Source organism: Electrophorus electricus, chromosome 16, assembly GCF_013358815.1.
Source record: "Electrophorus electricus isolate fEleEle1 chromosome 16, fEleEle1.pri, whole genome shotgun sequence".
In the NCBI taxonomy this organism is placed as follows: domain Eukaryota; kingdom Metazoa; phylum Chordata; class Actinopteri; order Gymnotiformes; family Gymnotidae; genus Electrophorus; species Electrophorus electricus.
Genome location: NC_049550.1, coordinates 14,771,627 through 14,796,741, shown reverse-complemented (window position 1 = coordinate 14,796,741; position 25,115 = coordinate 14,771,627). Strand labels below are relative to the sequence as shown.

Below are 25,115 nucleotides of genomic sequence, written 5' to 3'. Positions count from 1 at the left end.
ATGACACAAAAACAAACCAAGCTTACCATCAGTGAGTTCAATAAAAGAAAAAAAGAAGAATTATTGCATTTCTGGGTCCCAACTTTTAATCCATTTTGTTTGTACACTCTTTTTGTACACGTCAACTCCATCATCTACACTCTGTTGGATAAATGTCTATTATACAAAGCTACAGAAGTTCTAAAATGGGACAGAGACACTAAGTTTAATTCTATTTCAAAGCAGAAGAGCACACAGGAAGAAGCATCTCCACTTACAATTTCTGTCAGTAATTCTCATGTAACAACTGCAGTAGATCTATGCTGGTTAAATATAAGGCTCTTAGTTGTACGTATCTACAGCTGTATGAACTATGCTGTGGTTTTCCAGTTCCGGGAAGCTGCCGCTTTCCACATTTGCTTGCTGGTTTTCTCTGGGTTTGATATGTCTGATCTGCCTCAGGTAACAACGCCAAGCTGCATATACCTAGTGAGAGACCTCCTATCAGCAGCAAGGACAGAGGTCGCTGGGGTTGTTGCGGTCATCAGGGGTCATGCAGGGTAGCTTCCGAGCTTGGCCAAGGATGAAGAGGCCGTGCAGAGGTGCTCGGAAAATGATGAAAGCATAGCTGAAGGGGAAGATGCAGTCAAAAGTTATACTCTGAAATATGAGGTCAAGTGGGTAGGTGACGGCCAGTGGGAAGAAGCTGATGGTGACGATGATGAAGATGGCGAGGACAGTGCGGAAGGCCTGTTTCTTAGCGGGGTGCCACTCATTGCTGGCTGGCCCACTTTGTCTGAGTGTCCACAGTACCGACACATTACAGAAGAGGATGATAAGGAAGGCGGCCACAAATGGGACGAGGAAGATGAAGTCCTTATGCTGTATGGTAGACATGACCATTAAAACAGAGTAAGTGATGGTCACAGCCCACACGAGGGTGACAGCCACCAAACGGTGACTCCCATTGCGAAGCTTTATGAACACGATTGGATGCACCACAGCAACATACTGGTCAAGGCACATGCAGGTCAGTAAGAGAGGTGCACCAATCTCATTCAGACCCAAGATGATGATGACGTATTGAAAGATGTAATAGTTGTTTATCAGATAAGTGCTTAGGGGGTCCAGTGGAAGGGACAGGCAGTAGACTGTGTCGAGTAAAGCCAGGTTGAGTTTGAAGATGTTGGAAGTGGAATGTTCCAGCCCTCCACACAACAGGAGGTATGACACATGTACATTGCTAGGGAAACCAATAACAGTTGAAAGAACCTCAATGAAAAGCAGGAAGAAATACCCTCCACAGGAGAAGAGCTCTTCATCAGGGACAGCACTGGTTGTCTGGTTATAGACGTACTGCAAACCAGACTGATTGACAGATGAAGAGGAGTTTGCAAGCATAAAATTCATGTCTGCTGTGAAGAGAAGAGAGATTCATATATCTTTATATTTTCTGCTAATTTACAGAGGTTTATAATATGCTTCATTTGTATAACATATAACACCACAGAAAGAATTTACAAAAAGCTACATAGAGCAGAGTGAGAAAGCGGATCTGTAAAGCAGTTTGTTTGTAAACCGAGGCAAAGTCCGGGAAAATATGTAAGCCCTTAAAGTGGCTCTTGAGGAGCAATAGTTAAAAATTCTATCTAATCCCTTTATATTTGAATATACAGGCATATAGGAATAATGGACTAAACCTATGGGTCATAAACCTTTACCTACGCAATCTAAAATGCAACACAAAATTTACATTACATACAAAATGTATCAGAAACAAATTAGAAAAAAATAAACAATATATATTGAATTTGTACTTTGAACTGTGAAGAATCATTGTAATTGACTCACCATAAGATGTCAATCAAAAGTAAATGGTGAAAAACACATATATGCATGTGTTTATATACTCAGGAGCTACCATGCCAAAATTTCAATAAAAACAAATATAACCATATCTAAGACAGGTGTTTGTTTTGTTGCATGTCCACAAACATGTATGTGTGTGTGTGTGTGTGTGTGTGTGTGTGTGTGTGTGTGAGAGAGAGAGAGAGAGAGAGAGAGAGAGAGAGAGAGAGAGAGAGAGAGAGAGAGAGAGAGAGAGAGAGAGAGAAGGCTTGCTGGGGTTTGGTCACCGACACACTGCACCCAGAAGTTTTGTTTATGACTTTGCCTGTCTGATGAAGTTGATGAATCAAGATGTGACTTTTATAAAAATATTTCTTTAGGCACAGCTAATTTGTGGCTGTTTGCAAAGTTTTGTTTTCATATCTAAGCTATATACATTAATTTGGTTTAAGGTGAAATGTTATTTACACTTGTCAGCACACAAGATGTTGCCGTTTATTCAAAATGTGATTCCAGTTGTAATGAAAAATGTTAAAAGTGATTTTGCAGTTTAACAGGATAAATTGTCTACAAACCATAGCATATTAGAAAACAAATAAACTGTGATGTGGCTTTTAGAAAAATATTGTTTTAGACACAACTGATTTGCCACAATCTATAAGCTATATACATTCATTTGGTTTAATGTTGAAATGTTATTTATGTTTTGTCAGCACACAAGATGTACAACTTTATTCAAAAGATGCATCCATGTATGAAAAGTGGTCAAATAAAAGTCATTTTATTTTGTAACAGAATAAACTGCCCAGCCACCATAGCTTATTAGACAACGAAAGGATAAATAAATAAGCAAGCATGCATAGTTGTTTAATCGCACAGAATGTACAAGATAATGTGAAAATAGCCTAACATTTAAACAGAATACTGGCTTTAGCAGCACATCAGTTGTTCCCCAAAAACCCATTCTTAAATGATGACGTGAGTATCACCGTGATCTCTCGCACGCTCGATTTCTCTGTCTCTCTGTCTCTGTCTCTGTCTATCTCTCTCTCTCTCTCTCTTTCTCTCTCTCTCTCTCTCTCTCTCTCTCTCTCTCTCTCTCTCTCTCTCTCTCCCACACACACACACACACACACACACACACATTTAAAACGATTAAAAAAAAACACAAAAAACTTCGGAGCCTTGGGGCCCTTAGAGAGAAACCGCTTCTCCTTATGACCTCTCTGTGTCGTCGCCACCCATCCATCAGTACACTGCGATCTCCACAGCGCGCTCCCGTTAGTGTCAGTCTCGGAGATGACGTCATGTTGCAGCACGGTCGGGAGCGCCGGCGCGACGACGAGACGGGAGCGCGCAGTCTCGAGCAGACAGTGGGCAGCAGAAGGTGCGGGAGCAGGAACTGCAGAAGTACCGTATAGGCGCTGCTCATCACGCTATTTCTCTATTTAGGTCGCTCGAGCATCCCTTAACAAAATGCGTGAGATAGTGCACCTGCAGGCAGGGCAGTGCGGGAATCAGATCGGAGCAAAGGTATGCGCTGTTATCGATTTTTTCCCTGTTGAACATCTCATAATGGAAAAAGGGGGCTTCAGATTTTGATAATAACAATTCCCGTAATAGACACTGGCTTCTGAATATAATTAGCCGCGGCTGTTTTGGTGTCTGTATTAAAGGATAACAGTACCAGGATGTGAGCTAGGTCCTACAATAACAAGCCTTTACATAGAGCGGTCCCAAGGCGGGGCGTCGGGTGCTATCTTCTGGTATTATCACCCTACCATTTTGCATTATGACTGTGGAAGGCGACTACGCATTGCTACTGTCTAATTCTGTCTAATTGTATGATTTAAGCCTTTAACGTGTAAATATTATTATAAGGCTTTGTAATTATACGCGTTTATACATTATTTATTTATTTCTTATCTGAAAAGATATTTTACTCTCAGTAAAAGGGGTGTGGTGGTTCTTTTCCGTTCGGGTGTGCTTTAGTTTGAATTAAATTCTGCAATGAGTGACATTCTGTTTTCCATCCTGAATAATAAGGATGCAAGGAAGTCGGATTTTTCCCCTGAACGAACAGAAAATTTCATAAGTTATTAGCTGACAATTTCTGTTACGTTTCTTATTATCTAGTTGCTTTCTGTTGTTTAGCAAGCTTTTCATAACGTGGAACTATATCTGAAAAAAACAGCCACATTTTTAACACAAGGTACGAATTGGTTCATTGGTTCCCCCCCAAGCACCTACCTATCAATCACTGTTTAATTTCATCTTCAGTTCAAATCGATCCAGTCCAGTTTAATTAAACAATTGTTAATGAACGAGGTAGCAAAAAGGGGTGCAAATAAGTAATATATGACAGCGACTAAAAAATACTGATATGTCTGCCGTTTTCTGTCGCTCTCACGCTCCAAGTTCTGGGAGGTGATCAGCGATGAACACGGGATTGACCCCACCGGTACCTACCATGGCGACAGCGACCTGCAGCTGGACCGCATTAGTGTCTACTACAACGAGGCAACCGGTAAACACTTCAGATACTATTATCTCCTCGCGGTTAGCCATGACAGTGCTCCTTCCTCCCGCCCGGCTTTCCCCGACAGGGCTGAAGGTAGAACTCTCTCGTGCCCAAGACAAATTAGAGAATCCTGGGGCATGTTTCCGATGAATGGCCTTTAAGACTGGTAGCGCATCCTTGCGTTTTGTTTAGTTTTTTAAACCAATATTAGGAACGTTGCAGAGGAATGTACAAGTAAACTAAGTAAAATGTAAAAGAAATCTATTAAGGGCCAGTGTAAATATATTCTCGGTCTAAACATGCATACTTGTGCTGCTTCCACGTCAACCTCTGAGAGCAGCGATTGAGGGTTTATGTTATGTTATGAGGTTTATGCTGATATGGTCCTCCATGTTCTCAGGTGGGAAGTACGTTCCTCGAGCCATCCTGGTGGATCTAGAACCCGGCACCATGGATTCTGTCCGCTCTGGTCCTTTTGGACAAATCTTCAGACCAGACAACTTTGTTTTTGGTACTGTATACACTTAAATTTAATAGTAATCCACACATCTATACACATGCATAAATTATTGCATTTATTTTAATTAAACTCCTTACCTAAAATTGAATGTGTGTGTGTGTGTGTGTGTGTGTGTGTGTGTGTGTGTGTGTGTGTATATATATATATATATATATATATATATATATATATATATATATATATATATATATATAAAAACACACACACGCACACATATACACTGCCTGGCCAAAAAAAGGTCACACACTCTAATATTTCTAATATTTGGACCACCTTTAAGCTTTGATTACAGCGCGCAATCGCTGTGGCATCATTTCCCCAAGCTTCTGCAATTTATTTCTGTCCAGAGTTGCATTAATCTGTCCAGAGTTGCATTAATTTTTCCCCAAAGTCTTGTATTGATGATGGGAGATTTGAACCACTATGCAAAGTCTTCTCCAGCACATCCCAAAGATTCTCAATGGGGTTCAGGTCTGGACTCTGTGGTGGCCAATCCATGTGTGAAAATGATGTCTCATGCTCCCTAAACCACTCTTTCACAATTTGAGCCCAATGAATCCTGGCATTGTCATCTTGGAATATGCCCGTGCCATCAGGGAAGAAAAATCCATTGATGGAATAACCTGGTCATTCAGTATATTCAGGTAGTCAGCTGACCTCATTCTTTGGGCACATAACATTGCTGAATCTAGACCTGACCAACTGCAGCAACCCCAGATCATAGCACTGCCCCCACAGACTTGTACAGTAGGTACTAGGCATGATGGGTGTTTCAATTCACCTGCCTCTCTTCTTACCCTGATGCACCCATCACTCTGGAACAGGGTAAATCTGGACTCATCAGACCACATGACCTTCTTCCATTGCTCCAGAGTCCAATCTTTATGCTCCCTAGCAAATTGAAGCCATTTTTGCCGGTTAGCCTCACTGACAAGTGGTTTTCTTAAGGCTACACAGCTGTTTAGTCTCAATCCCTTGAGTTCCCTTTGCATTGTGCATGTGGAAATGCTCTTACTTTCACTATTAAATATATCCCTGAGTTCTACTGTTGTTTATCTATGATTTAATTTCACCTTACGTTTAAGTGATCGCCGATCACGATCATTCAAGATTTTTTTCCAACCACATTCCTTCCTCAAAGATGATGTTTCCCCACTGTTCTTCCACTTTTTAATAATGCGTTGGACAGTTCTTAACCTGATTTTAGTCGTTTCAGCAATCTCCTTAGATGTTTTCTCTGCATGATGCATGCCAATAAATTGACCCTTCTGAAACAAATTAACATATTTTTCACGACCACAGGATATCTTTCGACATGGTTGTTTAACAAATGAGAAGCTACTCACTGCATCAGTTAGGGTTAAATAACTTGTTGCTAGCTGAAACATAATCACCCATACAGTAATTATACAATGGGAGGCTCTTACCTATTTGCTTAGTTAAATCCACATGGGGTTTTTTTGGCCAGGTAGTGTGTGTGTGTGTGTGTGTGTGTGTGTATATATATATATATATATATATATATATATATATATATATATATATATATATATATATATATATATATAAAACTCATATATGATTATCAAAATCCACCTGACTCTGGAACTAAACGTTTATAGACATTATGTGATGTTACAAAGACATGATGTGACATTATGTGATGTTACCTCTCTTTCAGGCCAGAGTGGGGCCGGTAATAACTGGGCCAAGGGGCACTACACAGAGGGGGCGGAGCTTGTGGACTCTGTGCTGGATGTGGTGCGTAAGGAGGCAGAGAGCTGCGACTGCCTGCAGGGTTTCCAGCTCACGCACTCGCTGGGCGGTGGCACAGGCTCGGGCATGGGCACCCTGCTCATCAGCAAGATCCGCGAGGAGTACCCCGACCGCATCATGAACACCTTCAGCGTGGTGCCCTCGCCCAAGGTGTCCGACACGGTGGTGGAGCCCTACAACGCCACGCTGTCCGTGCACCAGCTGGTGGAGAACACGGACGAGACCTACTGCATAGACAACGAGGCGCTCTACGACATCTGCTTCCGCACGCTCAAGCTGACCACGCCCACCTACGGTGACCTCAACCACCTTGTCTCGGCCACCATGAGCGGAGTGACCACCTGCCTCAGATTCCCCGGGCAGCTCAACGCCGACCTGCGCAAGCTCGCCGTCAACATGGTGCCATTCCCCCGCCTGCACTTTTTCATGCCTGGTTTTGCCCCTCTCACCAGCAGGGGGAGCCAGCAGTACCGTGCCCTGTCTGTGCCAGAGCTCACGCAGCAGATGTTTGATGCCAAGAACATGATGGCGGCATGCGACCCGCGCCACGGTCGCTACCTCACCGTAGCCGCCGTCTTCCGCGGCCGCATGTCCATGAAGGAGGTGGATGAGCAGATGCTCAACGTCCAGAACAAGAACAGCAGCTACTTCGTGGAGTGGATCCCCAACAACGTCAAGACTGCCGTCTGCGACATCCCTCCCCGTGGCCTCAAGATGGCCGCCACCTTCATCGGCAACAGCACAGCCATCCAGGAGCTGTTCAAGCGCATCTCAGAGCAGTTCACCGCAATGTTCCGCCGCAAGGCTTTCCTGCACTGGTACACGGGTGAAGGCATGGACGAGATGGAGTTCACTGAGGCCGAGAGCAACATGAATGACCTGGTATCCGAGTACCAGCAGTACCAGGATGCCACAGCCGAGGAGGGCGAGTTCGAGGAGGAAGGTGAAGAGGAGGCTGCTTAATCCCTCCTTCCTCTCCTTCACCTCATCCATTTATCTTCCAGCTCCACCCACTTTTTCAGTCACTTTCTGTTCACCCTTTATTCTTTCCACACCCCCTGCCCCCCCCTCTCTCTCTCTCTCTCTCTGTCTACTCTACTGTCACAGTGTTTTGTGAAGGTGTATTTGTGAAATAAAGCTCTCAGTAACCTGTTCTCCCATTAACAGTTGTGTCTTACTGTGCTCTCTCCATCCTTTATTCTGTTACTCATTTCCTGATTCAAGAGCAGCACTCACTGTGCATCATAAAAACTTATTTCTTTATTTAAACACCCTTAAATTTCATGCAGATTGAATAAAGACATGTCTGAACTCTTCTGGGAGCTTTGTTGTTTGTATTTTGTGTTTGTGATTACAGAGCCTAGTTTCTCTTGTTGGTTTGGGTTGTTTCTGAGGGGTGAATGTTGCAATATCCTTGTCTGAAGCCTAGAGGTCACTGTGTGGTTTAGAATCAATGGCAAAGAAGAAACCACACACCTGCTACACAATTCATATGAGAGCAATGATTTAAGCCTGAGGAAGAGGGGAAATGTAAGGTAATACAGCAGGAAGCAAGTAAGCTCTAAACAGCAAACGTACTTATGAAATGGAATTCAGTTTAGCAGGGTCAACTGTCCACCTACCATAGCTAATGAGACACTAAATTAATTAATTAATTAATTAATTAATTAATTAATGATTTGTATTTTCCACAGCTTAACATTTCTGGTATCACCCCTGACTATGCAGGCTGACTCCTGTGTTCTGGGTTAATAATGTAAGATCTAGGCAAATGGGGTGACTGATGGTTGTAGAGGAATAGCAATCCTCACTTTCAAAAAGGATGGCGTGAAAAGAAGCAAACAATTGGAGAGATAAAGAGAGCGAGAGAGAGAGAGAGTGGCTGCACAATAGAGGAAGTCTGTCCTCGATTTCCTCTTAGTGCGTCTGCTCAGGGGGCTCAAATACTGAGGTGTGGGGGTGTTTGTGTGTGCTTGTTTGTGTGTGTGTGAGTGTGTGTGTGTGTGTGTGTGTGTGTGAGTGTGTGTGTGTGTGTGTGTGTGTGTGTGTGTGTGTGTGTGTGTGTGTGTGTGTGTCTGAAGGACTTATGAGTGCCCAGTGCTATTTAAGCAGCAAAACGTGTGACTTTCTTACATGTAAATGTGTGTAAAAATACAGATATAAAAGTATATATAAAAATATAACAAATGTAATAGTATTTTTAATGAAAGAGGAAGACAGAGAGAGAGAGAGACTGGAGAAGGAAACAGCCACAGTCGTCACATAGATCACACACACACTCACACACACACACACACACACACACACACACATACACCAGATAATACAGCCAGATAAGGAAGTGATCTTTTCAGCTGAGAGCAAGCTACTTGTCTGCTTGGTTTTAAGTGTGTGCATGTGTATGTTTGAAAGCGTATTCTCTTTATCTCTAAAATGAAACTCTCACCCCAGAAACTCCATTAATCCCTTATGGACTCAATCTTGCAGCCACATCATGGGATCCAGACTGAAGTAAGACATATCTCTCTCTATCTTTCTGTTTTGCGCGCTCTCTCTCTGTGTCTCTCTTTGTAACATAGGGCGAACTACTTTGCCACAGTGTATGGTTATCATTACAGTTGCACAGCGTTTACACCTTTTATCTACATTCTTCACAATTGTCGATCGCTAAAGTTGTCTGTTTCCTGGACCCCACTCTGTCATGGTGTTCTCATAATGGAAACACATGCTACCTCTACTTCTCTCTCTCTCTCTCTCTCTCTCTCTCTCTCTCTCTCTCTCTATCACACAATATAACATGCCACTGGTTTTTTTTTTTTTCATTTAGAGAAATATGACTATATTTAGGCATTATGTTAAAATCAGACGGCTTCGGTCTTTAACAGTATTTGTGGGTTTAGATCCGTTACTGGTACAGGTTGGCACAGGATGTTTGTGTCTTCGCATGAATGTGGTTCAAGTCATTTTCTAGTATTGGTGTTTAGTAGTGGTAGACCTGTAGTGAATGTTCTGATGTGTGACTGCCTGTGCCAGGGGCTTTCCTTGACTTCAGGGGCTTTTTAGTGCAGTATTGAGTTTAGATCACAAGCAAGCTAAAATGCACCACCTGTCCTCAGACTGTTTCACAAAAAACTCATTTGGCAGTGGAAGTCTGTCCACAAACGTCATAACAAAAATGCTGATTGCTGCTGAAAATTTCTTATGCCCTGTTCCCTGGAGTGTAATTATTACTGTAAATATGGTTTGTTCATTCGTAAGTGCGGTACACAAACTGTACACTGCCACACGTTCTTGGGTGTCGTATAATGATTTTGTCATATATCTCATATCTCATGCTTCATTTCCATCCACTGCAGCCCTTCTGGTTTCACCTTTCCCTTGGTCAGTGGAAATCATAGACAGAACTTTTGTATTTTTATTTTATTTTATTTTATTATATATATATATATATGTATGTATGTATGTATGTATGTGTGTGTGTGTGTGTGTGTGTGTGTGTGTGTGTGTGTGTGTGAACTGTAAAGTAAATATTTTAAAGATTGTAAGTAACTCTAAAGCTTGATGCATCATATAGCCTTGAAGTGAATTATGTACACTGTTAAAAATTGAAGTCTTGATCTTTGACAAAGCTCCTCTGGCAGCATTTTTCAAAAATGCTGGCTCTCTTCCTGAAAACAAGCATTACCTCACTGCTGTTGAGGTTTTGAGTACAGTACACTAACTACTCTGCCTATTTGTTTATTGATTGGTATTTTTCAGAGAAACTCCAGACAGACCTTTTTACTGGTTTTTTCAAGCCTCATGCCCAATTGCCAGAGACAAAGGTAAGCACATGTGCACACAAACAGTGCATGGTTTTAGCAGAGTGACATTGAAGGTTACATCTCTGGCTCCTCTTCCTGTCATATGACTGATCTTGAAAACCACAGGACTCTGCTGGTTGTCATGAGAGTGACAGAAGGTGAGTTAGCATGCAAGGATTAGCTGCAGATAGCAGTGGCTCAACATATGACAAAGACAGAAAATGATCAGAACAGGTTAAAGGAGATCCTGACTTAAGCTACAGTAAAAATCAGAACGATTATAAACTTGAGTTTACTTGGGGTATGTCAGGTTTATTTCTGCTGGGAGATTCTGCTGTTATTGGGGTTTGAGCTGTTGGCCTGTGCAGGAAGAAGGTGCTATTCCTGCTGTGTACTTCATTGAACCACATCCTCTACATCACTGCAGAAATGAGTAGATCCAGAGGATCAACAGTCCTTCTGTGTGTGTGTGTGTGTGTGTGTGTGTGTGTGTGTGTGTGTGTGTGTGTGTGTGTGTGTGTGTGTGTGTGTGTGTGTGTGTGTGTGTGTGCGCGTGTGCGTGTGTTTGTGAGTGTTTCTACACTGTATAGATCCTGGGTTACTGTTTCAATTCCCAGAGGACTTCAGTGATGAGGTTAGTTTTTGTCGTGACTGAATTTAATCTGATGAAACTAAATGTATATGTATATAAATGTACATGTTCATATATATATATATATATATATAAAGAAACAAGAAAACTTATTCACACACCTCTCCATGGCAGGAGTGTATGCAGTCCCTTCCACAATTCTGCTTCCCATATGACATAGAAAGGTAACACTGACTCATTCACTTATTTGATTCTGAAAGTAACTCACAATACAGAAAGTGCAGAGTTCTTTGCACAATGTGGATGGTGGTGTAGCTGCCTGACTGCATGCTTGAGTCTTGGACTGACTGCTCTTGAGTCTTGGACTGACTGCTCTTGAGTCTTGGATTGGCTTCTCCATCTGCAGGGTGAAGGATGGCGTGGCTGTGCAACACTTCACCTTCGTGCTCACAGACCTAGAGGGATGCCAGCGCTTTGGCTTCTGCAGGCTGACGTCCAGCTCCCAGACCTGCCTCTGTATCCTCAGGTCACACACACACACACACACACACACACACACACACACACACACACACACACACACACACACACACACACATATATATATATATATATATATATATATATATATATATATATATATACCCTACTCTTAAGCAATGCCCTTCACCCCTTCATTTTCAGAGCTATTGAACCTAACTTTGCTCAGCACCATAGCACAACTAAAAGGAAGCCCACTGGGACAGACAACTCATTTTCTCTTTAATGGAAATATAGAGCCACTAAGAAATACAATATAGAGAGTTTATTTTGCAATTCTACATCTGTCATGCAGTTATCTGCCCTGGTTTGAGGTCTTTTATAAACTACTGAATAACCTGGCAGACTATTTGACAAAAGGCCAGGTAAGTAAATTTAATTTCTTAAGTACTTATTTCTATTTTATAATAGTATGCTTTACATAACAGTCATGTAATGCATTTTTATCTGTGTGTTAAATATGTACAGATTAATGAGCTGCAGGAGCTACTGATGATTCTGTACAAACAACCTGTGCCTATGGCTAATGACCCTGTCACTATGCAACTGGTACGTCTATTATTGGCCAGAGGAAGGATGATCTTATCAGCTGGAAATACCCATTTCACAGAAAGAAAACGATTAACAAGATCTCAGTGTCATACTCTGAGTAGCTACACGCATATGGGTGTCTGTAACAACGGCAAAACAGGGCAAAAATAAATCCATAAAAATGCTAACAATAATAATAATGAATACTAACTCTAGTCCTAACAATTAATACTAACAATACTAACCCATAATGAATATTAACTCTAGTCCTTACAGTGAATACTAGCAATACTAAAATCCCATAATGAATACTAACTCTAGACCTAACAATGAACACTAACCCTAGTTCTAACTCTGAAGTATGGCCAACCAGTGTAACAAAACATAGGTTTAGCTAAATCAAATCTAGATCAAGGCTTGCCCCTACCTGTAATGAAATTTACACGAAACAACAAAGGTGAATCTGACACAAGATGGAATTAGACCACGTTGCTGAAATGCACAGTATATACAACAGTGTTTGAGATGAGGACATACTACTATTCACTAGCATGTTATCTGATGGTATGATACTGCTGTTTACTACTCACTAGCATGTTAATTGAGGATATACTACTATTTGCAATTCTCTGGCATGTTAATTGAGAATATACTACTGATAACCACTAGCATGTTAACTGAAGGTGCACTAGCAATCTCAGGATTTTGCTTTGTATTTTGATTATGTACGCGTTTTGATAGCTGAAGAATTATTTTTGTTTTTTCTCAGATCCCATATTTTATAGCACCCGATCCCAAAGCCTTACCATCTATACCAGAGAGTGTAAGTACATTTGCCTGTATATCTATGTGTTGCTGTGTCATGTCTGTGTTTCTACCCTTTGATAATGTGTTTGCTTATTTAACCAGTTGGGTGTGTGTATTGTTCATTCTACTGTTTACTTTTTGTGCATATTCATAGTGTGTGTGTGTGTGTGTGTGTGTGTGTGTGTGTGTGTGTGTGTGTGTGTGTGTGTGTGTGTGTGTGTGTGTGTGTGTGTGTGTGTGTGTGTGTGTGTGTGTGTGTTCGTTCAGAGAAACCTGACAGAACTGGTAGTGGCTGTAGACGTGGGGAATCTGATGCAGCTATATGCTAGCATGCTGTTTGAGAGACGCATCCTCATTTGCTGTAGTAAACTCAGCACGGTGAGACTACGCTAGCGGAGCTATCAACACTAGCGGAACACCCACTAGCATTGTATTAAAGACTACATTCAAGCCTAGGGTGCTAAAATAGCTCATTTTCATTTACAATAGCTAGCATTAGCACAACATCAGGCTAACTGGAAGCATTTGCTTCAGGGAGTGATTTTACAATTATTTGTTTGAACTTACTGGGTAGTGGGTAGTGGGAGGACACAGGGTGGACTAGTTTATCAGAATCTACTTTAGGATGTTTAACAGAACTAAAACAGGTGTGTGGGGGAGAGACTTTTGTATTTACATTTAAATTTACATTTACCGTTACAGCATTTATCAGACGCTCTTATCCAGAGCGACTTACAAAAGTGCTTTGTCATTTTCTCATAGAATACATCTTAGACAGTACAGCAGGTTAGAGTCCAATATACCAATGAACTAGAATACTGTAGAAATACAGGGATCAATGCTGATGCCTAGAAGTGCAAAATACATAAGCTCTATCTCAGACAACGATAAGTGCAATAAACAATAAGTACTAAAGTTTGGTAGTTAACATCAGTGTAATAAACAATACCCTACAATAATTACTAGTTTCAGTTAGTCAGCATAGGAGCAGGATCAGTGGTCATTTAAATATTCCACAATTAGATGGGTCTTCAGTCTGCGTTTGTAGACTGCAAGGGACTCTGCTGGCCAGACAGCAAACGGAAGTTCATTCCACGATCTAGGAGCCAGAACAGAGAATAGTCTTGATGCTTGTCTTCCATGAGACTTGAAGCATGGTATTTCAAGCCAAGCCGTACTTGAGGTTCGAAGTACTCAAGGTACGGATCGTGCTTTGACCAATGACATTATGTAGGGAGGGGCTGGTTCATTTTTGGTTTTGTAGGCAAGCATCAAAGTTTTAAATCTGATGCATGCAACTACCAGAAGCCAAAGAAGGTAGCACAGCAGTGGAGTGACGTGTGAACTTTGGAAGCTTGAAGACCAGTCATGCTGCTGCATTTATCAGAATTAGAATAGGTGTATGGTGGAGAAGGTTTATTGAGTTTATTGGAACACATGTGAGGTTAGAGCAGCCACCTGAAGCTGTGCTACAGGTGAGTTGAAGAGACTTAGTCTCAGAGAGCCTATTCCAGTTCCGTGGTTCCTACAGCCAACATATCATCCACCTCCACCAACACCTCCAGCTTTCTCATCCAGCCATGTTTTCATGTTAATGTGTTTAATCTTAATGTGCTCTTTTCTGTGTTGTGCACTCGGTTGCCACTGGTGTATATGCTGTAGCTGACAGCATGTGTACATGCGTGTGCTGGCATGCTTTTCCCCATGTACTGGCAACACATCTTTATACCAGTTCTACCCCCACACCTGCTAGATTACTGCTGGTGAGAGCACTCAGACACACACGTGCACACACACATCTGATCACACACAAAACAAACACTCAATACACACATATACACACCAACAAGCACTAATATACACATGCTCACATATATTAACAAAAACAGACACAAGCACACCTACACACACATAAAAAGATACCGAGTCTTATGTTCTCACATAATACACATGATTTAATGGTTATTGTAATTGTTCTTTGGTATGTTTTGCAGTGCTCCAATGCCGTACCTTATTGGTATTCACTCTAGCCTCATGGAGGTATGCACCTATTAACCACTGACATTCTTCCTCTATCTATCTATCTATCTATCTATCTATCTATCTATCTATCTATCTATCTATCTATCTATCTATCTATCTATCTATCTATCCATCCATCCATCCATCCATCCATCCATCCATCCATCCATCCATCCATCCATCCATCCATCCATCCATCTATCTATCTATCTATCTATGCTTACCACCCCTCCAGCACAGACATACACACACACAGAGTAACCTGTGCTCTGTGCATTGTGTTTACAGAGAGTGCGAAGTCGGGCTCTGGAGGATGTGGTCATTCTGAATGTGGACACCAACACTATGGAGTCTGACTATGAAGATCTGAAGAAGCTGCCCCCAGATGTGGTAATCCATCATGGCTTTCTGACCTAGCAGCCTTCAGCTCTCGGTACCTTGACGTGTCGGTCTGTCTGCTCGCCTCTGTCTCAAATCTTCCTGTTTTCCTGCAGCTCATTGTAGCTAGAATTTATTTCATTTAATTTATTTCATTTTATCATTTATTAGATTTTATTTATTTTATTTTATTTATCGCTATAGCTAGATTGTATTGAGGTTGAGGTTCGTAAGCTGTTATATTTCTGATTTTTGTGTGGTGTGTGCATATATGCACATTGTATATAGGGCAGTGGTAGCTCAGTGGTTAAGGTACTTGACATGTAATTGGAAGGTTGCTGGGTCAAGCTCCTCCACTACCAAGTTGCCCCAGAGCAAGGCCCTTAACTCTCAACAACTCAAGTTGTACTCAGTCATAATTGTAAGTTGCTAAAAGTGTCAGCTAAATGCCATAATTGTAAATATATGGTGTGTATATGTACTGTCAGCATTGTTTATGTAGGAATTCTGTGTGTGTAGCTCTGCCTCTTTATGTTTTTGTGTATTTGCTCATTCTGCATTTGGATGTGTGCTTTGTATGTGTGTAGGTATATATGCGCTCTCTGTGTGTGTACGTGTGTTTAATCTGAATTTGAGTGTGGGCTCTGTATGTGTGTATATATGTGATGTGTGCTTAATCTGAATTTGGGTGTGGGCTCTGTATGTGTGTATATATGTGATGTGTGCTTAATCTGAATTTGGGTGTGGGCTCTGTATGTGTGTATATATGTGATGTGTGCTTAATCTGAATTTGGGTGTGGGCTCTGTATGTGTGTATATATGTGATGTGTGCTTAATCTGAATTTGGGTGTGGGCTCTGTATGTGTGTATATATGTGATGTGTGCTTAATCTGAATTTGGGTGTGGGCTCTGTATGTGTGTATATATGTGATGTGTGCTTAATCTGAATTTGGGTGTGGGCTCTGTATGTGTGTATATATGTGATGTGTGCTTAATCTGAATTTGGGTGTGGGCTCTGTATGTGTGTATATATGTGATGTGTGCTTAATCTGAATTTGGGTGTGGGCTCTGTATGTATCTGTGTTTGGGGGGGGGGGGGGGGGGGGGGGCACAGGTGGCAGCTCTTAAAGTGAGGCTGAAGCGGCAGGCGTCATCTCCTGGTACTGGGGTGGCACGATCGCTTCTCCGAGCACAGGCCGTTCTTTTTGGAGGTTACAGAGATGCCTTACTCTACCCTGCTGTGAGTTACAGTACTGTGGACCAGCACATGCTGGGATAAAACGTCCTCACAATGTTTCAAATGTGGTTTTGTCAGTAACAATTGGCTAAATACATAACATACATAACATTCACCACACACCCAACTTACCTCGGTAAGCACCTTACCCTTCTATGAGATATAGCACATCCACAAACACACATATACACACCCTTTATTACATGCAGTACTAACAGAACATACACAGTCACATCATGTTTTTGGTGCCTTTGCAGGAAGGACCTGTATTGTTCAGTGAGGAGATGTTTCTTACCCACAAGTCTCACTCCATGAGACAGTTCCTTGAGAGTTCTATTCACCTGCAGTTTTTCAAACAGGTGTGCAAGCACACACACAGACACACAAACACACAAAATTGCAGTCTTCTAAATGCACAGTGTAACTAAATAATTACGTAACCCCACATGAACCTAACTCTGACCATGACTTTGTAACTAAAGAAAAACCTTTAGCATACAAAAGCATTTGTTGAGAAAAATATTCCCTCAAAATGACAAGATTCAGGTTGTTCTCTCATTGTGTTCTGACAAAGATAGTTAAGCTAGGTACTCAAACAAACACTCAAAACACAGTTTAGCACTGGTTTCTTAATAATGCTTTTATAGCACTTCTTGGAGTTAAAAGTATTTCATTTATGAGTGCCCTCAAAGACCTGTCAGTGTGATTCCATGTTAAATCAAATATTTTAATAAATGCTGTTAATTACTGTAATGACCAGCCTAGTGTGGTATGCAAACATGAATGGATGATGTGTTTCCAGTTTATTGATGAGCGTTTGGAGATGCTGAACCAGGGTAAAATACCAGATGACTTGTTTGAGGAAGAAATCTTGCAGTGTGGTGCATCATCAGGTGTGTGTCTGTCTCTGTGTGTGGGTTTGAATGTCACAAGTCAGTGAAAAGTGCTGAGGTCTTTGCTGTATCCATCTTTCCAGCCATCTGTCTATACTTCAATCTGTCTGTCTATCCATCCGTTCATTCACACCTTCATTCACTAATTCATGGAAAGTTAATCTAATATTTGTGTCACTCACTGCAGGCAGTTCAAAACCTTACCAGCAGTGGGTGGGGAACCTGAAGGTAAACTTTGTGCTGCAGGAAGGCTCTGCTATGCTGAGTACCAGCATGTCTTAATCTTACACATTATTCCTTTTTATTATTTTCCATTTTTTAATATTCAAATGTGCTGAATTCATTTATGGTATGTATCAGAAGGGGAAAATGTGTTAAATGTGTTGACAGAAAGGAGGAGATGCACTGATTCTGACAGTGAAGTCCAAGGCTCAGCTGTATAAAAGTGTGAGTGACATTTCAGTCTGGCTGTACATGCAAGGCAGAAAAGCAACCCACTTTATCTGGCCCGAGCTTGCTAAGATAGGAGCCACTTTGATAGAAAAAAAACCTTTGTGAATATATCTGTTCATCTGTGTCGTGTTTCAGGCCAAATGCTCCAGACTGAAGAACCTCATTCAGCCAAAGGTGAGCTACCACACCACAGTGCGTCTGTGAATGAGTTTGAAAGGCAAAAAGAGAAGATGAAAGAGAAAGGGAAAAGCTGTGTGTGTGTGTGTGTGTGTTTCCCTCTGCAGCAAAAGGAATCTCACTCTCTCCAGAGAGGCGGGTCCATGTATCGCCTCATCCAATCAGATTGCCTTCAGAACCGACTACCAATCACACAGCACTTTGGCAAGGTGAATCTCACCTAAAATGCACCATAAAAATACAGCAAAAACATGCAGCTTCCACTTTAAAACATCTTTACTTCACCATTGTCTATTGCATATTTACTGTGATTATTTAGACAGTATTAATTGTGATTGTTATTTAATTTTTAAATGTTCTCAGACAAGCTCCACAGTGGTGTTCCCTTTTTTAAAAAAAAAAAAAAAATATATATATATATATATATATATATATATATATATATATATATATATATATATATATATATATATATATATATTCTATCTCATACAGGATTATGGTTAGCTGCAGGTAGGAAGAATGACCACTAGGGGTCAGCCTCAGCAGGCTGAGTCGGAGCTGTCGTCCAGACATCCTTTGATCTTTGTTTCTGAACTGGTTGCCTCAAATAATCCAGAAACGAAACTTCTGGGTGACAAAACTGCGTGAAGACGAAATAAAACATTAATAAATGTAGACCTGTGCTGTATATTTTTGACATGATGTTAAAAAGTTGCTAACTCTGGTTGTGTGTTTATATATATATATATATATATAAACTGAAACACTGTTTATGGTTATGACCATATAGTCCCGTCCCCGAAGACCTGCACGTAAACATGCCAACCTGCAGGAGGAAGAGTCACCACAAGAAAACAGCAGCTGGGTAGAGGAAAGGTGAGTGGTGAGGGGTAGTGTGTGTGTGTGTGTGTGTGTGTGTGTGTGTGCGTGTGCGTGTGCGTGTGTGTGTGTGTGTGTGTGTGTGTGTGTGTGTGTGTGTGTGTGTGTACTCCACAAAATGTAAAATATTTCTATTGTAAAGAATTAAATTGTTGTTATAGTTTTTGCTTATTTCTGCTGGTCCTAGCACACTGACGCCCCCTCCCTTGAAACCCCAAAGACAAAAACACATACACTTAGAGTTAACCCTTTCATTCACATATTCTGTGCACACACAGAATATGTGACAGGCAAGGAGGACACTCCTCTTGCAGAGACGTTTCTGGACTGGATAATACAGAGCTGATTACAGAGTGCAGTTTAGCCAGAGAGATACACACAATGATTACAGCAGCTTTCAGTAATACTCACATCCTTAAACAATTATATTAGGATTGCTTAACTATTTTATTACATTGTTAGGACACATGTACAGGGGGCCTTCTGTAAGGTTGTTTGTATTGAACATATGTGTGCAGTCATGGGGAATCAGGCTCCAGTGGTGGACACCTGCAGGAGGACCCTGAGCTGTCCATGCTGACGGACCCAGAGGAGATGGACCTACTGGGGGAGATCTTCGACACGCTGAATGCCCAGAGCTCCAGAGAGCCAGGCTTGCTGTACAGCACACGCAGCCTCGACCTCTTCAGCTCTGACTGCACTGACTACATCACAAGAGTCAGTACTCTCACGCACTCACACAACTGCACATGCAAACACACATGCACACGTTCCCTCATTTCCCATCACTCTTTCATTCACTTTTTCTCTCCCTCCCTTCTTCTTCTTCATTCCTTTTTCTGCTTTCTTCATACTTTTTTGTACCTCTGACTATATTTGCTTTTCTATATCTTTTTTTCTTTCTAATTATTTTACTCACCATATATGTCACACACATAACCTTTGCTAATTTATGACTTGCAGGCAGGTATTTCATTAATGTCTCCCTAATATTTTGCAGAGGAGCTTGACCACACCCAGTCAGGAGAGCTTGAGTCTTTCCATTGGTAACAGTGGAAGCCTGAAGAGCTGGGAGGAGGGACTTGAGGAAGGGCCATACACTGAGGAGGAAGGGTTTGAGGTCCTGATTGATGAAACAGAGAGAGACGTGATTGGTGCAAAAGAAGGCCATGGCATATCAGGGGAGGAGCTATGTGTGGATCTTGGAAGTTTAATGGATGAGCCCAAAGGTTTAGGGGAGGAGCTTAAAGAGGAACCAGGTGACCATCACCCAGTGCATGAAGTAAAAGAGAATGACAGTACTGGGGAAGATGGCCGGTCAGGGGAGGACCAAAGACAGGAGGGAAGCATCAAAGACCAAAAACAGAACAATACCACTGAGGAGGAACATGATCTGAACAAAGAGCATAAAGACCTGGAGGCCCCATACTGTGACTCTCCCCAGAAAAAGGAGTCTCTGTCTGGACAAGAGGTCAGCACTGATATTTGTTTAGAACCATTACATGAAGAAAGCTTCGTCCCTAATCAGTCCTGTCAGGATGAGAGAGGTGAAGAAGAGGAGAGAGGGGGAAAAGAAGAGAGTGGAGAGCAATTAACTCCTCTTGTACTGTCTACAGTGGCTATGTTGCAGGCCAAGGCCTCCCAGACCAGGATCTCGCCTGAGACCGCCAAATCTGGCTACAGTCTAAAAGGCTCCGATATGTCTCTCAAGAGCTCCGCTAGAGGCCCCATGTTCCAGGCCTCTTCCAGCAGACCCGTCTCAAGCCCACAAACTGAAGACCATGTCATAAAACCCGCTAACACAACCCTGACTGACTCATCCACTGAAGACCAAGACCTGCCCTCCATTAAAGTCTCAGAACTTAAAAAGAGGTTTGAGTTATAATCAGTACATTTGTCAAGTAATTGCATGCTTCCAAGCCAGTCAGATCCAATTCTACATTTACAGAAGATAAATGTAGTACTTACAAAGGACAAGTGATTACCAGATTTAAAACACAGAGGATTGGTATGAGGCTTAATCATGCATTCAGTTTCCCCAGTACATTGTGCTCTTAATATGTTACCTATTGCAGTGTGTCGTGCGATACTTCCTCTGCCACCTTACAATGACTCATCTGTTACTAGCAGTTTGAAAAATGGGCTATCGACCCCAATGAAACAGAGCTGGCAACATGAGGAAATGTTTTTATTTTCAAATGAACCTATTTCTACACATTAAAGGTCTTACTTCTATTTTATATTTGGCAGAACACTCCATAGCACAGTGGTCATGTACCACAGTGATGATGTACCAGTGATTATGTGGATAACTTACACTGGGATAACCAAGTTCAGCCCTGGTGACCTAACCAAGCTTAGTTCTGGGATTCCTGCGTGTGTATTCAGGTGCTACCAAAGCCCTTAATTAACCACATCAGGTGTGCTGCACTGGGAGTTAAACTAAACTCTGGGCCAGACTGGTTAGACTGAGACTCAGCATGCAGACCTACAAAATATTTGAAACTGCTGAGGAGAAATAAATGAAAAATAATAAACAAACAAGCAAAACTAACAAACAAGTCACCAGTTCTAAGTATCACATTTATTAGTTGTCCTTTGTTGGCAACAGATATCTGAAAAGCATTTCAAATATAACTCGAACAGAGAGTTTTGCCCTCTGACAGGGCCTGCCGTGGGCAATGATTGACACAGCAAACATTTACAAAACCATCTAAGCCAAAACCAAATCAATCTGGTTCAATCATTCCCAGCAAACCAGGGATACCCAGGCCACTTTCATGAGCAGCCCTCACCCTTAGACTGCACATTTCAGAGTTTTCTTAGAGACCAAACTCTGTGCAGAACATATTCAAGTTCTATGAAATATTCAGAACATGCAGAAAACTATAAATGCAAAGTTATACTTCAGCATAAATTTTTATTTATTTTATTAATAATTTCTCATTGCAAACAATCATTTATCATGCCATTATATTAATCATTACAAATAATTCACAGGGTGTCCATTTGTTCTTCACTTAAGAATATATAAAATACATATTGTATCAAAAAAAACTTCAAAATCTCAAAAAGAGACAACAGTAGAAAAATAATCTCTCTCTCTTGAACTCCATTACCATAATCCCAACAAAGTGTACATCTTTGAGTGGATTTTCCACTTTCATCCCATAACAAAAATAATTCTGTGCACAAGAGGAAGTTGATATGAGTTCAGTGTTGTAACAGAGATCTTGACAGAGTTATGCTCCACTAGCCCGCCTCGACCAGCATACACACACACTAGGGTCAAGCCTCAGCCTCGGGTACACTCACAGCAGTGCTTTGAAGTGTGCATGTTAAAACACATCCTAACACCATTGTGTTTGTGGAGCAAACCTAAAAAGGCCGTTGCACCAGGTGGCATCTTGGCACACTGATCGGTTTCTTGGGTGACAATGCATGAGTGCGTCTATAGCTAAGGAAGTGTACTGAGCGTGCTATGCGTCAGACTTCTCCGAGTATGCTTTTGTTTTTACTGTTCTGATATTCACAGTTATAGAGTGATACACTTATCACAGTTCATCTATATCAGTGCATACTTGGCCTGAGTGATCACAGGCCTACAGATATACAGAACTACAGGGGTTAAGAGCAGATCTCAGATCAGTCGCTCCTTCTTGGGCATGGGCAAGGGCAGGCCCGGGTGCTCAGCGGCGTGGCTCTGGGTCTGTTTGTGCTCTTCGTCGCTGGGCCGGTAGGTGCCCTCGGTCTGCCTCTTCTTGCAGATCACACATGATAGCAGCAGAAGTGGCATGAGCAGAACCAGCAGCAGCAGTGGAGGCACAATCAGGAGGGATACGCCCATCCCAGCCATGGTGCTGCAAGATACCCCTAAACACACACACACACACACACATTTGAGCTTGACATTGAGTGAGTGTTAATGTGTGTGTGAAAGAAAAGAAACATAAAGGACTGTGTATGGGGTAAATAATTAAGACTGACCACAGGATTAGCCTCAGTGTGGTGTCATTCCTCGAATCTGGACTACCAATGCTTTTACCTAGTGGAGGGGGCAAAGTATCAGTGTTTTATTCTCTTTTTCCATTTTATTACTGATGCACACACTCTTGAGCATGCTATGGACATACATACATACACACATAGATGTGGTCAGTAATTAGTTTGATTGCCTTTAGTTTGATTGTAAGTGAATTTCTATACAAATGAATCCCTTGCTTTGCATCACGCTGAAAATAGTTTTAGGTCAAGGATTAAATTCGTTATAAATCCAGGATGCAACTAACAAACACCTGCAGGTAGTTTAGAATTTTGTGATTCGAGAACTCTGAGGGCGTCGCTTCGACTGCGAGCTCCGTCAACAAACATCAGCGATTCTTGTTTTTCTTAATAATTAAAGAAATAAATACCTGGGTCAAACATACCTCTTATTCGTGTATTTTTTTTAGTTCCACGTTTTCAAGGTGCGTGTAATTAAAACCTTTTGTAATCTTAAAATGCAATGCTACTGCCATAAAATCGTAGTTTATTTGACGATTCGACCATTATGAAGGATACGCATATTTCGGCTTCATTTCATTCACTCTAAATTAAAACACCTGTAAGTGTACAGAAACGGGAGCACACGCGCTCAGTCAGAAAACTCACTAAAACTCAGTTGACTATATTATTTCTTCAAAGCAAATCACGTGCTTGGGGAAAACAAACACTGATCTCAAACTGTCAGCCTGACATCGGGGATTCCTCTGAATCATAACCACCTGTCAAACACATTCATAGTTTATTTGTCGCAAAACTGTTACTTTAAATGTAGACAATACTACATATTGCTTTCTATACCAGTAGTGTGGACAGAAAATGAAAACTTTAAAAACAGGCATGTGTAAGACTTTTACCACCTTTCAGCCATCACCGCAGAATCGAGGCCACGTCCGTACTTCCCTACTGACCAGTGGATACGTGAATGGGCAGCACGTTCGGATATATGTTTTGGAGAATGCGTTTTCCCCTAACTGCCTGGCCCCTTACCCTGCATCCAGAGTGTTTTCCCACCTTCCGAAAGCTGTAAGGAAAGGCGCATTAGTGAGCCTTTAGGCAAAGAGGTTTGTGTGTGTGTGTGTGTGTGTGTGTGTGTGTACTAGAATGAAGTTGGAATTTTAGCGGTATGCTGATTGTCCTGTTTGGCTGAGTATTCACGCCAGTTTCAAGCGTAATAAAAGAGGCGTTTCTTGACGAGAAGTAATAAAAGACACCTTTTTATGGTGATTTAAAGCTAAAAGACAAAAAAACATGGCAGTGGAAGGAGCCCCTCAGTTTCATACCTCGCCCCTTAAGGAAAAATTATATATGAACACTAGTATAAAAATAGTTTGTACAATTACTTTTAGAAAATATATCTTAACAATTGATCGAATAAATTTACCTCATACTTACCAAAACAAACGATGGGGAAATTCTCTGGCTTTTGAAGTGGCAGTTCCTGAAATTGTCAGTTTTGAATGGAAGAAGTCGCTAAATGAAATAAATATAACTTCCAGAACTCAGTTTGCACTTATCATTCATGTGCATCCGGAAGAGTTTTTTTGGAGGGGAGAGTTTGTGAACTTCCCATACCTGTTCCTATGCAAACTAGTAGCGACGCTTTCAAAAGTCACGTGGTTTCCGCGAACCAATCCGTGAGTATTTACACTATGAAGCGCGAAGCCAAAACACCACAAACCTCCCTTGTCTGTTTCTGACTTTTTGATTAATTCCTACAATTAATCTAACAATTACGTTACATTTATGTAAAAACAAGTGTGGCAGTAAGTTGGCTTTACTTTCATTACACATAAGTAATAACTGATAGAATAGCAATAAAGGTTTATAGTAGAATTCAAATTAATACAGAGAAATATTATAGAATATACGTATGAAAGATTATGTGAAACTGTAGACTACATCACTGACTGTGTTTTAAAAATATATAGTTTCACTGGCTGAAACATAAGAAATCAATACTTGACTTCTAAAGAGGATTTCCAAATTATCAAAGGTTGAATTTACACAAGAAATGCCCGTACGCCGAGTGACTTACGGGAACATTATCCAATTAACCCCTCACGTTCCTAAGGGCAGTGCAGTCACATTTACCTGGAGCTGGTACATTCAGTA

At 41.3% G+C, this 25,115-nt stretch overlaps 3 protein-coding genes and 1 long non-coding RNA gene across 4 annotated transcripts; 2 read left to right on the top strand and 2 right to left on the bottom strand.

Annotated features, from left to right (window-relative positions):
* Positions 1-483: 483 nt before the first annotated feature.
* Positions 484-1,389, bottom strand: LOC113591921 (somatostatin receptor type 2-like). Its single transcript, XM_027032630.2, has one exon. The coding sequence runs from the start codon at positions 1,387-1,389 to the stop codon at positions 484-486; it is 906 nt and encodes a 301-aa protein (XP_026888431.2).
* A 1,782-nt stretch (positions 1,390-3,171) lies between these two features.
* On the top strand, positions 3,172-7,961 carry zgc:65894 (uncharacterized protein LOC335798 homolog). Its single transcript, XM_035534548.1, has 4 exons — positions 3,172-3,360; positions 4,246-4,354; positions 4,749-4,859; positions 6,550-7,961. The coding sequence occupies exons 1-4, from the start codon at positions 3,304-3,306 to the stop codon at positions 7,605-7,607; spliced, it is 1,335 nt and encodes a 444-aa protein (XP_035390441.1). The 5' UTR covers positions 3,172-3,303; the 3' UTR covers positions 7,608-7,961.
* Positions 7,962-8,976: 1,015 nt separating this feature from the next.
* si:dkey-76b14.2 (DENN domain-containing protein 1B) lies at positions 8,977-22,604 on the top strand. The gene is made up of 22 exons (XM_027032633.2): positions 8,977-9,155; positions 10,404-10,468; positions 11,038-11,081; positions 11,214-11,263; positions 11,446-11,565; positions 11,875-11,944; positions 12,048-12,128; positions 12,880-12,933; positions 13,185-13,295; positions 14,580-14,680; positions 14,912-14,957; positions 15,228-15,329; positions 16,432-16,557; positions 16,812-16,913; positions 17,357-17,447; positions 17,635-17,675; positions 17,838-17,894; positions 18,036-18,074; positions 18,185-18,286; positions 18,871-18,956; positions 19,478-19,676; positions 19,960-22,604. Exons 1-22 carry the CDS (start codon positions 9,139-9,141, stop codon positions 20,842-20,844), a joined length of 2,589 nt encoding a protein of 862 aa, XP_026888434.1. The 5' UTR covers positions 8,977-9,138; the 3' UTR covers positions 20,845-22,604.
* Positions 22,605-22,837: 233 nt separating this feature from the next.
* On the bottom strand, positions 22,838-24,447 carry LOC113591927. Its single transcript, XR_003412258.2, has 3 exons — positions 24,396-24,447; positions 23,861-24,024; positions 22,838-23,004 (listed from the first exon to the last, which is right to left on the bottom strand). It is a non-coding gene; the product is annotated as an uncharacterized LOC113591927 (long non-coding RNA).
* Positions 24,448-25,115: the final 668 nt, after the last annotated feature.